Here is a 12,955-nt window from a genome sequence, read left to right as displayed (position 1 = left end):
CTGATCTTTCATTATTTACTTTTACTTGGTTTTCTTTTCTTCCTAGTGTTAGATAGGAAATCAAGGAAGATATGAGCTACTCCAATACATTTTGCAAGGTAAAATTAAAGGAAAAAGGAGCCCAGGACGAAGAAGAATATCCTGGCTTGCTAACCTGAGAGCACGGTATAAAAAGACCTCAACACAGCTACTCCGTATAGCAACCAACAAAGTCATCATAGCCAGAATTATCGCCAACGTTCGGAACGGACAGGCACCCTAATAAGAAGAAAATGTTTAACATAATATTCTTTCTCTTCATTTTTAGCCTCTCCGATACAGATTTCCTATATCTTTATTTTTGTAATTTATCCCAATTTCTTTTAAGAGTTTTTCATTATATCTTCGTTTCTTTTCTCTTAATGTTTTGATAGTTCTTTTTCGTTGTTCAGTGTAATCACTTCCAGTATCTTTTGATCCTAATTTCAGCATTCTTATTCTTAATTTACTTCCCTTCTTTAATTCTTTTCTACACTAGTCATCGAACCATGGCTTCCATTATTTTATAGTATTTATGTTTCTTTGCTAAGAGATAAGTGGGGACGTACCAGGTACAATTTGAACATATTACCGACTGTTAGGGTGTTAAGTTCTTATTGTGTTTTGAGTTGTAATACCCGGTAAACATCCCAATATTTTGCACATTCTGGTGGTTGTAGTATACTGCTATTTACTGGAAAAGTAATGCGTTCTTTTGGCGTTTTAGACCGATGAATTCTAATAAAGCTTAGAAAAACGTGAATTGCACAGACACTTTAATAATATAGAAATTCAAAAGGCTTAATACTTGCCGAGCACAAGAAACTAACTGTTTAACATTTTACTGGAAGCTGCCAGGCATTTTACGCAACTGATTATAAGCAACTGCATGACACACTGGGTATTTACTTCACCAAAAGCTAGTTAACAGACTGTGACTTCTCCAAACCGACTATTTTCCATATTATCCATGTGTCCCTGAAAATACTGTAAAGAAATAGCATACCTCCGATAGATAACATGTCATCATTAGCAGAAAGATGACTCCAGAATATGCATAATAGACATAGCAATAAGTTAACAAGACAAGCGAAGCTTAATACTGTAGCGATACCAAGCAACAATAATTTGGGTATAAATTACAACGAAAAAATCGATACAAAAAGAAAGTGTAGAGATCTTGAAATAAAAGTAAAAACTCAATTGAGCATGTAATCTGTCTAGAGGATCGCTATGATTCCCTTAACTACTAGTATTATTTTTAAGAGCTTCTTAAAGAACATTAAACAATTGGGTTCTAGTTAATATATCTATAACATACTGTAAAAAGCAGTAGAGCATGATACTCCGGCATACCGGGTCACCTACATCTCGATGACAGTATAATTTTGATACAGCAAGTATCTTTGATGATTAAATTTTTTCTTTGGAGCAAGTGACACTAGAATGGCGTAAATTTAGGTAAAAACATAACTATACCTGTCTCCCTTCCGGCGAACTACTCTCTGATCGTCTCCTTTCAGTCAGGGCGAGATGATTCCTCAGTAGTTCGAGCTGCTGGTTGCATTTGATGTTCTGCTCCCGCAAGGTTTGGTTCTGGATCTCCAACTCCTTGAGTTTGTTCGTCACCCACTCTTTAATGCGAGCAGCCTTGGCCTCGACCTGTTTGGCGTCGTGCAAGCGCAGCTGTCGTTGCTCCTCAACTTCTCCTTCTAGCCGGTTGATCTGAGCGCTGTTGGAGTCACTCTGCACAGACCACGCCAGCTTCTGTTCCATTATTCGTACCTAAAAGAAATATATAAACTGTCAGTGTAATTTTTAAACAATAGGTACTTTAGTTTTTTGCAATTTAAAAGTCTGAGTGGTGGAGATGTCAAAAATACAATTACTTTTGGTATAAACTACAAATAAAGGGATTGCAACATTTAGAGGTTATGCATTGAAAAAAGTAATTTCCCAAGCCAAGAATTAGAAAAAAGTAAGTGTTTAGTCTAAGCTATAAGTAGAAAACTCCGATTTCACAACTTTTTCCTATATAATTTCAAATACTTAATCCAAATCCAACAGAGTAACATAAGAACAGAGTAACATAAGAAGTGGAAAGAATAGAATATGAGCTATAGCTAGAAGAGGTAAATGATGGAATAAGAATATTACAGCAGGAATTTTATTCCGCAATAACACAGTTAGAAGATGGCAAAGCGGCAGGCCCTGATAATATACAAACAGAACTACTCAAACTAATGGACAACTAATCAATAGCAATAATCGCAAAGATATTTAACAACATATACAACTCTGAGAAAGATTAACAGACTGGCTGAAATCTGAGTTTATTACACTTCCAAAAAAAAACAGGAGCCAAAAAATGCGAAGACTACCGTATTATAAGCCTCATGAGTCATCTCCTAAAATTGTTCCTAAAGATAATTCATTCAAGAGAATCTACAAGCTGTGTGAAAGTCAAATTTCCCCCAACCAGTTCGGGTTTACAAATGCTGTTGGTACTAGAGAGGCTTTGTTGTTAGTACAAGTCTTATTCCAGAGATGCAGAGACGTCAACTACGACGTATACGCATGTCTGGTTGATTAGGAGAAAGCGTTTGATCGAGTACAGCACGCCAAGATGATGCAAATACTAAAAGAAACAGGGATTAACAACCAAGATCTGAAAATAATTAGAAATCTTTACTGGAATCACACAATCTGAGATAGCAAATCTCAGAGTTGAAGGTGAACACTCTGACTATGTGAAAATCATGCGTGGAGTGAGGCAAGGCTGTATTTTGTCTCCTCTAATCTTTAATTTGTACTCTGAAAGAAGATTTATCGAAGCTTTGCACGAAACTGAAAAAGGTATTCTACTAAATTATTACCGTTAAACAACTCAGTTATGCAGATGACACCTACAAGTTCCTATGAACAAAATCACGTATTACAGTCAACAATATGGTCTCAATATAAACGTTAAGAAGACAAAGATAGTTAGCAAGAAAAGGATAATAGAAGGTCAACTCTACGTCAACCAATCCCCTGTAGAAAGAGTGACGCACTACAACTACCTCGGCACGACAATAAATGAAGAATAGACCAACAACCAGGAGATTAGAGGAAAATACATCGGAAAAGCTAGATCCACTTTCAATGGGATGGGGGCCTTCTTCAAGAGTTACAACCTATGTCTTGATACAAAAGTAAGAATGCTGCGCTGCTACGTCTTCCCTGTCCTTTTTTATGGTGTTAAATCGTGGACCTTGAACGAAGATATATGCAGAAAACTGGAAGCATTTGAGATGTGGATAAGAATGAATAAGAACCGAGAGGTACTGACCACCATCAAGTCTCGAAAGTTACAGTTCTTCGGACATATTATGCGAAATGAATCCAGATATGCTTTCCTTTAAGCCATTCTGCAAGGAAAAATATTTGGAAAACGAGGTCCAGGAAGAAGAAGAACATCTTGGTTAAAGAACCTCAGAATCTGGTTCAATACAACATCTGTGTAGCTTTTCTGCGCTGCTGCAGATAAGATAAAGATTGCTATGATGATCGCCAACATTCGTAACGGATAACATCAGGAACAAGAAGAATCCAAATCCATCATCAGTTTTTCCGTAGGTGATTTAGTTTTGGCTTTTTACGAGTTTGACACACACACATATCACACAAAACTGTAGAACATTTGAAAATGATTGATAGCACAAACTTTATGGAACGTGAGATAAAACCCAATATAACATCACAAAACAGTGACGGAGATTTTCTAAAATAAAATATTCAGCATTGTTCTGAAAATGTAGGGTTTTACCTAAAATATTTAAACATTCCAATGTATTTTAATTCTTATTTTAAATTTTGTAGTCATTTTAATCAACAAATGATATAAGTACGTAATCTCTGCAGGTACAAATTATTTACAATTTCCAATAAGGTCAATTTATAAGCCCCCAACTTTCTTAGAAAGGATTAAAAGTTCAGTGTGAATTTTTCAATTTATGTAAAACATTCCTGATTTCAGTGTCACTAACAGTGAACACTTAATGTAATCGCGCTTGGGTAGACTTTTTTATTTTGAAATTTATTTCTGTGGGCATTTATAACTTTCCAACTGTCACGAGATAAATTTTTTGAATTGGAAAAGAAATTCTCATACGCCAGTTTTTTACTTTAATGATATTGTTGATTTATACTGCTTCTTAAACTTTTTATACTCACTATATTCCTTTGTCACATCAGCAATTATCTTGACCGTGGAAAGATTTTCTCGCAATACAATTAGTTCATTATCAAACCAAGAAATTAGAGCTTTACTATGAGTTTGTGATTTTTGTATTGGAAAATTAATTTCAGTTAACTTTATATACATTTCGTTAATAGATTTTTTGTTTGATAAATGTTTTGAGAGAAACAACTGAAGCGCAGTCAACGTTATTTAATTACTGTTTTAACATCAGGATGCCATTACTTGTTATATGTCTTGTGTATGTATTAGCACTATGACTTTTTCAGATTTTATTTTTATGTAGAGAGACTAAGCAAGATGATCAGAAATATGTGTGTCCTCAATTCCACAACCAACTATCTCACTGCTTCATTAACATCATCATCAACTAGCCTCTAACGTCCACTGTTGAACATAGGCCTCTCGCATTCTTTTCCACTTAGTCCCATTTTGCGCCATCTGAATCCAATTTGCTCACTGCTTATGTTTGTTAAAATGTTGTCTAAAAAAGTTGCTGATCTAGTTGTGATTGTAATAAATTCATTAATCTTTATGGTTAAGCCAAAAGTAGAAATTAGATCACGGAAACTGTTTAATTCATTAAAAGCTTTTTTGAAATCAATGTTCAAATCTATATGAACACGAAGACAGCAAAAAGAAACAAATATTAACAATTTAACATGATTATTAACTATGAGCCAATCCAAAGTACATAATATAATTGTACTCTTAGCTGTTTCGACAAACAGTATACATAATAGGCGTGCTCCATGCATTACTATTATCAACACGATATGTAAAAAACGCTGAAAAATTCATATTACTTAAAAACACTTTTTTAAATCATACTGAATTTTCATTACAGCTGTTATACCAAATAGTACAAAAACTTTTACAAAACTTCAAGAGTAACAAATTGCCCGTTTTATCCATCGCTCGGAAACAAAAAACCTCTTAAAATAGACCAAAAGTAAGCGTATTACTTTCCATAGCAGACAGTTTATTAGTGTTCCTTTCTCGTTTCACTTAAGGTCTCGAATCCTCAACATCTTTTGCAATAAAACGATCAGAACAGAATTAAAAATAATAGCTTCCTTACATCCTCCGCCGTCCCCAAAAATAGTTTGTTTCGGTCGTTAGGTTCTTATGGTGGAAAAGTTCTTTTTAATGTCGCAGGTACGAGGGTTGTTCGAGAAATTTTTAAGTAAAAAGATATGCCCGATTATCACAAGACATAAAAAATTTTTATGTCTATATATAATATGTATGGGGTATTTAATTAAGTCCTATCATTAAATTTAAATAAAATAAAGTGGGTGTGAGATACCATCGAAATTTTAACTCGTTTGAAAGGCCTCATGATGCCATTATGTAACATTCGAATTTCCAATTTGCCATGACCTTAACGCATAAATCATGCAGAATTTGCCGATGGCATGGGTTATGTTGGCTTTGAGCACCGCAGCACCTACTACTTGGGAAAACACAACAAGAAAGAGTCTATCAAAGTCCAATCGCATAATCTCGGTGGCCAGTTCGCATTACCTCCACGTGCAATGACCATCGCTTCAAATCGCTTGTGCAGAATGTCCAATGTGACATAAGATCATAAGGTCATATCGTTCAATTCAGGGCAGAAGAAGTTGGTAATTATCGACATAAAGCACTCACCGTTGACGGTGACAGCCTGGACAACGTTGTTCTCAAAGAAATATCAAACATTAAGCGAACACACGTCTATGGTCGCTTATCTACAGCTTCTAAGTTAGTTTAATTTTGTAGGGTTACTGGACCAAGTCATAATGCAAAACTCGCTAAGTTATGATTTGTGAAAGGCTGAGTTCTTGTGAACGACGTGAAATAGACTACTTCGGATTCTTCTGCACACACTCACGGACAGAGAACAAAAACCATCAACGTTATAGAGGAAAAATAGCAGATGACGTATGTACCCAGGGAGAGTAGAGGGAAGAAAAGGCTTGGGAAGAAAGAAGAAATCTTGGCTGAGGAATATCAGAGATTGGACTGACCTCAGTGTTGAACAGATATTTCACGTTTCAAAAAATAGGGAAGCGATTAAAGAAGTGATCGCCAACCTTCGTTATAAGACGGCACAATAAGAAGAAGAAGAATGACCTATTAGGGGCGACGTACCACCGTCTCTACGGTGAGCGACTTTATACTAAATAAATTTTACAACAAATATGTATTAATTAACAAAGTTAACATCATTTAAACGGTTTTTAACTTCATATTTAGTGGCTTCTGTCACGTATACCTGGTAACTGCACCGGTGATGGACTTATTAGTCCGAAAACGTTCTACGATGTAATCCGAAAGGGTAATAAATTTTAGATTATATATACCTTTTATAAAGGACTTTTTTATTCTTTTTAAACTCTTTAAAACATATTAAAGTTTTTAAACAAAAAGAATTACTCAGCATAATCAAAGAGAGGAAAATACAATACTTGGGTCATGTGTTGAGAAGTGAAAGATTTGAATTACTCCAAATCATATTGGAAGGTAAAATGCAGGGCAAAAGAACAGTTGAAAGACGCCAGAACTCATGGTTGAAATACCTGAGGAAATGGTTTGACCGATCATCCGCAGAAATCTTTCGTACAGCAGTTTCCAAAGCTACAATTGCCATTTGGATCGCCAAAGGAGACGGCGCAATAAAAAAAGATCTAGACTTTGAACATTTCCTAACTATCTTGATCCATTTTGGCATCAATTAGAACCTCCTTTTATTAATACCTTAGTTTTATCCTTTTTTTATCATTCCACTTATCCATCCGTTTTTTTCTTTTTAACTTTACAGCAATCAGTCAGTTTGAAAATAAAAGAATAGGAGGAAAAAATAGAGAAAGTAATATTCACGCAAATAGCAAAGTTTTCCCAAGCAGAGTATTTTGTAAACATCCCTGGTACCCGTCGTTGATGATGGGTGAAAGTATTAATAGAATTGTTATTTCTAATTTTCCGAAGTGCACCTTCTACAAAGAGGGTGACAAATGTAGACTTTTTGTTGAATGCAGTAAGGAAAATGACGCTTGGTCTTTTTTGAAAGGAACACAGACGGTCAGGTGGAGGCAGTAAATGTTCCATACGTTTGGTTGATTTGTCGTAATAAGGGTTATTTAAAGCACGAGGTAAAACGAACTGTTCTTAGACGTGTTGACAGACTTATTTCAAATGAATTTGGTTTCTTAATGTAAAACAGATGGTAAAAAAAAATGTATGATAAAAATAGACACAAAAATTTAACCTGCAGTGTGAAAGTAATACATAAAGTATGCAATTTTTTAATTGTATAATTAGTACCAACTAGTTACAACAACTAAAGCATAAGGTTTACTAATAATAAAAAGAAAATGAAGTTGAAAATGAAACTTTAAATGTGTATATATTGACCAACAAAAAAATTAAAGCGATATATTAGATTGCAATAAAATAAAAAACAACAAAAAGTTAGAAAATACAACTAAAACATCCTAATGCATTTCCCCTCTTAGAAGTCGTACACGCGGGTGATGCCTACCAAATAAAACCACCATCAACCACACACGCGCTGCTACCCTTGTTTAGACAGTTCTAAGACGTATGCGCGGCTTTCTTTTCTTCTTCTTTTTTTTTCCTTTAGTGCTTATGCCTGCTGTCATTTCCTTTCGCCGTCCGGTCAGCGGCGATACGAATACTTCCGAGGTTAGATATCCTTGCCCGTCGTAAGAGGCGACCAATGGGAAGGACCAAATGAAGGTTGAACGAGCTGCGACTCTTATACGTCCTTTCCCCATTAAGGGAGTAGGATTGCGGCACGTACCCACTATTGGAGATTTAAGAGTCGGAAAGGAGAACTCTTGGTTGCTACCTGTCTACGTGCGAGTTCCTCTATCTGCGCTCACCTTACCGCCTTGGAGGAGAGGGCGAGAACGGACGGGTGTTCGTAACGCGTATTACTGGGAGGGTGGAGTCTCTTGATGCTTCGTGCAACGCACCGCCCTCAAATGGTGTCCGACTTCTAGAGGTTAGTGGTTAGCTAAAGGTCGTATGCCGAAAGGCCAGGTACACCTGAGTCCCGCCGATATTTATTATCGGAGGTACACATTCTTCATGTCGTTCCCTTTCTAGGATCTCTTGGTTATTACTCTAGATTGTAGTCTTATTGCTTCTTTATCTTTACGAAGTAAGCTTTGAAGGGTCGTGTCTCGTCAGGACCTGTGTGAAGAAGTAGTTAATCCCTATGGCCATGCCCTACCCAGTCCTTCACGTCCGATATGAGTGTTCTTGATAATTCAGCCCTATGTTCGGTTTCCCACTCTTTTTGCAATTTTGCGTTGGTCATTCTTCTTTCGTATGCTTTGTCGTTTTTACTCATGCCATACGTGATTGCTCTTTCCTTAACTAGGTGAATTGGTGGCACCCGGCTAGTAATAAAAATGTAGAAATCATCGTTTCTCTAGAATTCTTCTGTATTTTTATTTACGCCTTACCTGTTGCCATACTGGTGCTACGTATAGTATGGTGGAGTCGACCACTTTTATAAGAGTTCATCTTCTACTTGCTTCTGGAACTGAGCCTTGATCTTCGCCAACGCTGCTGTTCATTAATCGGCTTTTTCCGCGGCATACGTGTTCACCGAAGTTCTGTTTGCTGTCCAGTAGTATGCTCAGATTTTTTACTTTCTTGATAGGTACCGTCAGTTTTCTCTACTCTAGCCATACATATCCTAAATATTTTAAGGGCTGTGTTTGTTCTATCCATTATGAGCACATTCACGAAGTGATTCACTCGTACAACCAGATCATCTGCGTAAGCAACTGCCTGAATTACTTCTCAAACGTTTATTTCCAGTATGTCGATATAGTTATAGAGTTCATGAGAGGAAAGTGTTTATGCAATTACGTTCAACGTGAAAATTCAGAAAATATTCAGGAATCGGGTTTTATAGTGTAGTCGCAGTGGACAAAACAAATGTTATTCCATGATAGGCTTTTGCGCAACCAAAAATTTTCTTCCCATTTTTGCTTAATGACCTAGATTTTGCATCGTTAAATGGCCTTTAAAACGATCTACCTGTATATTTTTAGTTCATTGAAAGATTAATTATAATAGGTCCAAGAGCCCAGAAAAGTTTTACCATCTTAGAAAAATGGATGAAAAATAATAGATTTCACAACGGTGGCTTAAATTTTTAAAGCCACTACCTAGATTTCGAACAAAAATTTTTAAAGAACAGAAAAGCAAAAAATTCATTTCAGACATAATTAAGAATCACCTGGATACACTTTGTATATTTGGTTTACGAGACTGCCATACTTTTTAGATAAGTATGTCAAGAAATGTCAAAAATGTTTCTGTTACAATGACTAAAGAAGCTTTATCAGCTATCAAAGTTTATTATTAGAAAATAAAATAAGAAATATTTACAATGCGACAACTATATACATGTACGATTAATTCTCTGAAACATATGTTTCAAAGGACTCACATATTTCATCAAAAAAAAATTTTAACTGGTCTACAAAAAATCCCAAAATGAACGTGAGTTAAAAGCCTAATAGACATTTTGTTCTAATTATGTATAAATTAGTAGACAACCTGCTTGTTTCTTATTGGGACATTTCTTTTCTTTATAGTACTGTAATAGTAAGTAATATTGGTCTTCATACATAACACTCTTTATATAAATAATTAAATCAATAAGCTGTCCACGAGTTGTGATAAAAATGTCTGAAAACATGTCAGTTACTTCTGGACCGAAATCCGAGTAGGGCCTATTAATTTTCTCACTGTCATTTTAGCTGTTAGGGGAGTGCCATAGTCACCCTCGTTTTGATATATGGGGATGTATTGATCCCGTTTTTTCTAAGACGATAAACAATATATACTACTTTTGTATGAGATTTGGAGAGACGTGGCGGTAATAAATGGAAAGAATATGTAAAAATCTCTTTATTTTTAAAATATACCTTCATATCTTTTTTAAATGTGGTATGTGTGAAACCAAAATATGAAAAAATAAAGAACATAAAATTTTATGTCTATAACCGTTATTAAATTCTGATAAATAGTGGATCAATTGTATATATTAGTTAAAATGCCAATTAATAAGGAGTGTACTTTCTAATTTTTGCCCTCTTCTAACAAAATATTCATGTAAACACAATGTTTAAACATCATCCGCGGAGATTATCAACATGGTCTTCGCCTGGAGGACGACACAAGAACCAAATAGATTATATTCGTGTCACTAAAGGATGGAGGAGCTCAATAATCAACGTGAAGACAAAACCAGCTGCAGACTATGGTTCCGACCACAAAATGTTACAAGCGGAATTTCGCATTAAGTTACACAGTAAAACAATCACAAATAAAAGATAAAAATTGATTCCAAGACACCCGGAAAGGTTTAGAGCAGCATTAGCGGAAGCTGACCTACAAGAGACCCTGACAAAACGTGGCAATACACAAAGAAATGGATCACTGAAGCCATCAACAATACTATCCCAAAGACAAAACATATAGGAAAAAACATTGGATGACTGAAGAGACTTTCAATCTTATAGAAGAAAGACGAAAACTTAGAAACGGTACATCAAATTCAAAACAAAAAGAAATAGAGATATGCACCATAAATGCAATTATAAAACACTTGTGCAGAGGGGACAAAAATAATTATCTTAAAAACATATCTATTCAACTAGAGGAACATACTGACCGCCAAGAATCTAGAGAACTTTTCTCAAAAGTCAAGTATCTAGCGAGAGAATTCAAACCTTCGACACAGATCATCAAAGATAATAGTGGAAATACCATAACAAACCCAGACGGTATCGCAGAGGTCTGGAAACAATATCGCGAAATACTATTCTCTAATAATAATCCAGACAATAATACGGAGAAAAGAAGTTATGAAAAAGAACCTGAAATATTGAAATCAGAAATAGAGGTGGCAATTAAAAAGCTAAAATTTAGAAAAGCGGAAGGAGAAGATGGAATAACAGCTGAAAAAAAAAACACTCAAAGAAATGGGAGAATTAGGACGAAAGTAATGCTTAGAATTTGCAATGAGATCTGGAATACCAGAAACTGGTCAAATGACTGGAATAAACTCACTTTTATTCTCATATATAAAAAGGTTCACCGACAGATTGCAGTAATTACCGTAAAGTAGCATTGATATCACACGCGAACAAAGTACTTTTAACCATCATCAATGAAATATTAAAATCAATTCTCTTACCACAAATTCCCCAAAAACAATGCGGATTCGTCCCAGGTAGAGAAACAAGAGAATATATATATTCGTCAAATTATCGAAAAATCTCGAAAATTTAACATAGAAATGTATTTATGCTTTGTTGACTATTCCAAGGCCTTCGATACCGTAAAATAGGATAAAATGTGACATATACTTAGAGAAAAAGCCAGAACCTCTAATCATTTAATTCTTCTTCTTTATGTGCCGTCTTCTACCGAAGGTTGGCGACCATCAAACGATAGGTTTCTCTGTTTTGTGCCGCGTGTATTATGTTCGCAACTTCTGGTATTTGAAACCATTCTCTCAAGTTTTTCAGCCAGGATTTCTTCTTTCTGCCAAGACCTCTTCTACCTTCAATCTTGCCTTCCACGATAAGCTGTAGCAGACTGTACTTATCATTACGGGACACATGGCCCAGGTATGACGCTTTCCTCGTTTTAACAGTTGTTAACAATTCCACCTCTTTACCCATTCGTCTTAATACCTCTGTGTTGGTCACCCTGTCTGTCCAAGGTATTTTCAGTATGCGTCGATACAGCCACATTTCTAGAGCCGCTAACTTCTTTATAGTTGCTGCTGTTAACGTCCACCCTTCAACTCCGTAAAGTAGCGTAGAGAGTACGTAGCATTTCGTGGCGCGCCATCGGAGGTTAACGCTTAGGTGGCGGTTGCTTAAGAGCTTTCTCATTTTGATGAATTTTGATCTTGCTATTTCAATTCGTATCTTAATCTCTACGTCTGGGTCCCACTTATCATTTACTGTATATTCCAGATATTTAAATCGGTGTAATCTTTCAATACGTTCGGCTTCAATATTCAGGTGGATATGTTGAATGTTCTTTTTACTGATCACCATAAATTTAGTTTTCTTTCTATTGATCTTCAGTCCAAATTGGTTGCCAGTTGTATTTACTCTATTTAGCATCATCTGTAAATCTTCGATGTTATCGGCCAGTATAACAGTATCATCTGCATATCGAAAATTACTTATTGGTATGCCATTAATCACAAAAACAATCATTTAATTACAAAAACTATATGCAAATAATACTGCTAATGTAAAAGTTAATAATGTGGTTTCGAAAAACTTCAAATTAAAATCTTGAGTTCGACAGGGATGCATAATATCCCGTATTCTATTTAATATATATAGTGAACATATTATGCGTCAAGTTTTATAAAGAATGGCAAGGTGGAGCAACGAAAGGAGGAAGAAAAATTAAAAACCTACGTTATGCTGATGACACTGTTATATTGGCGTCATCATCAGAAGAATTGGAACAAATTATGAATAGACTAGGCACGGTGAGTACGGAATATGGTTTGAAAATATAGAATCAGAAACAACCAAGCAGAGAGAAGAAACATGACAGGTTATGAAGTGATCAGGCAATTTAATTACTTATGCTCCATTATTATTTATTAACAGTGGAGGATGCGAAGACGAG

General features: G+C 35.5%; 1 protein-coding gene across 8 annotated transcripts in view; it reads right to left on the bottom strand.

The window, feature by feature from the left end:
• LOC140444830 (uncharacterized protein CG43867-like) overlaps window positions 1-12,955 on the bottom strand; it is a 265,897-nt gene that overhangs the window by 37,805 nt on the left and 215,137 nt on the right. For all 8 annotated transcript variants that reach the window (XM_072536550.1, XM_072536552.1, XM_072536551.1 and 5 more), the window contains one exon: window positions 1,498-1,803. In XM_072536550.1, the coding sequence (XP_072392651.1) occupies window positions 1,498-1,803 (306 nt within the window). The remainder of the gene's footprint in view (window positions 1-1,497; window positions 1,804-12,955) is intronic.

This window comes from Diabrotica undecimpunctata, chromosome 1 (genome assembly GCF_040954645.1).
Source record: "Diabrotica undecimpunctata isolate CICGRU chromosome 1, icDiaUnde3, whole genome shotgun sequence".
Taxonomy (NCBI): Eukaryota; Metazoa; Arthropoda; class Insecta; order Coleoptera; family Chrysomelidae; genus Diabrotica; species Diabrotica undecimpunctata.
Note: the sequence above shows the minus strand (reverse complement) of the source record. Positions and strands in the feature narration are given on the sequence as shown.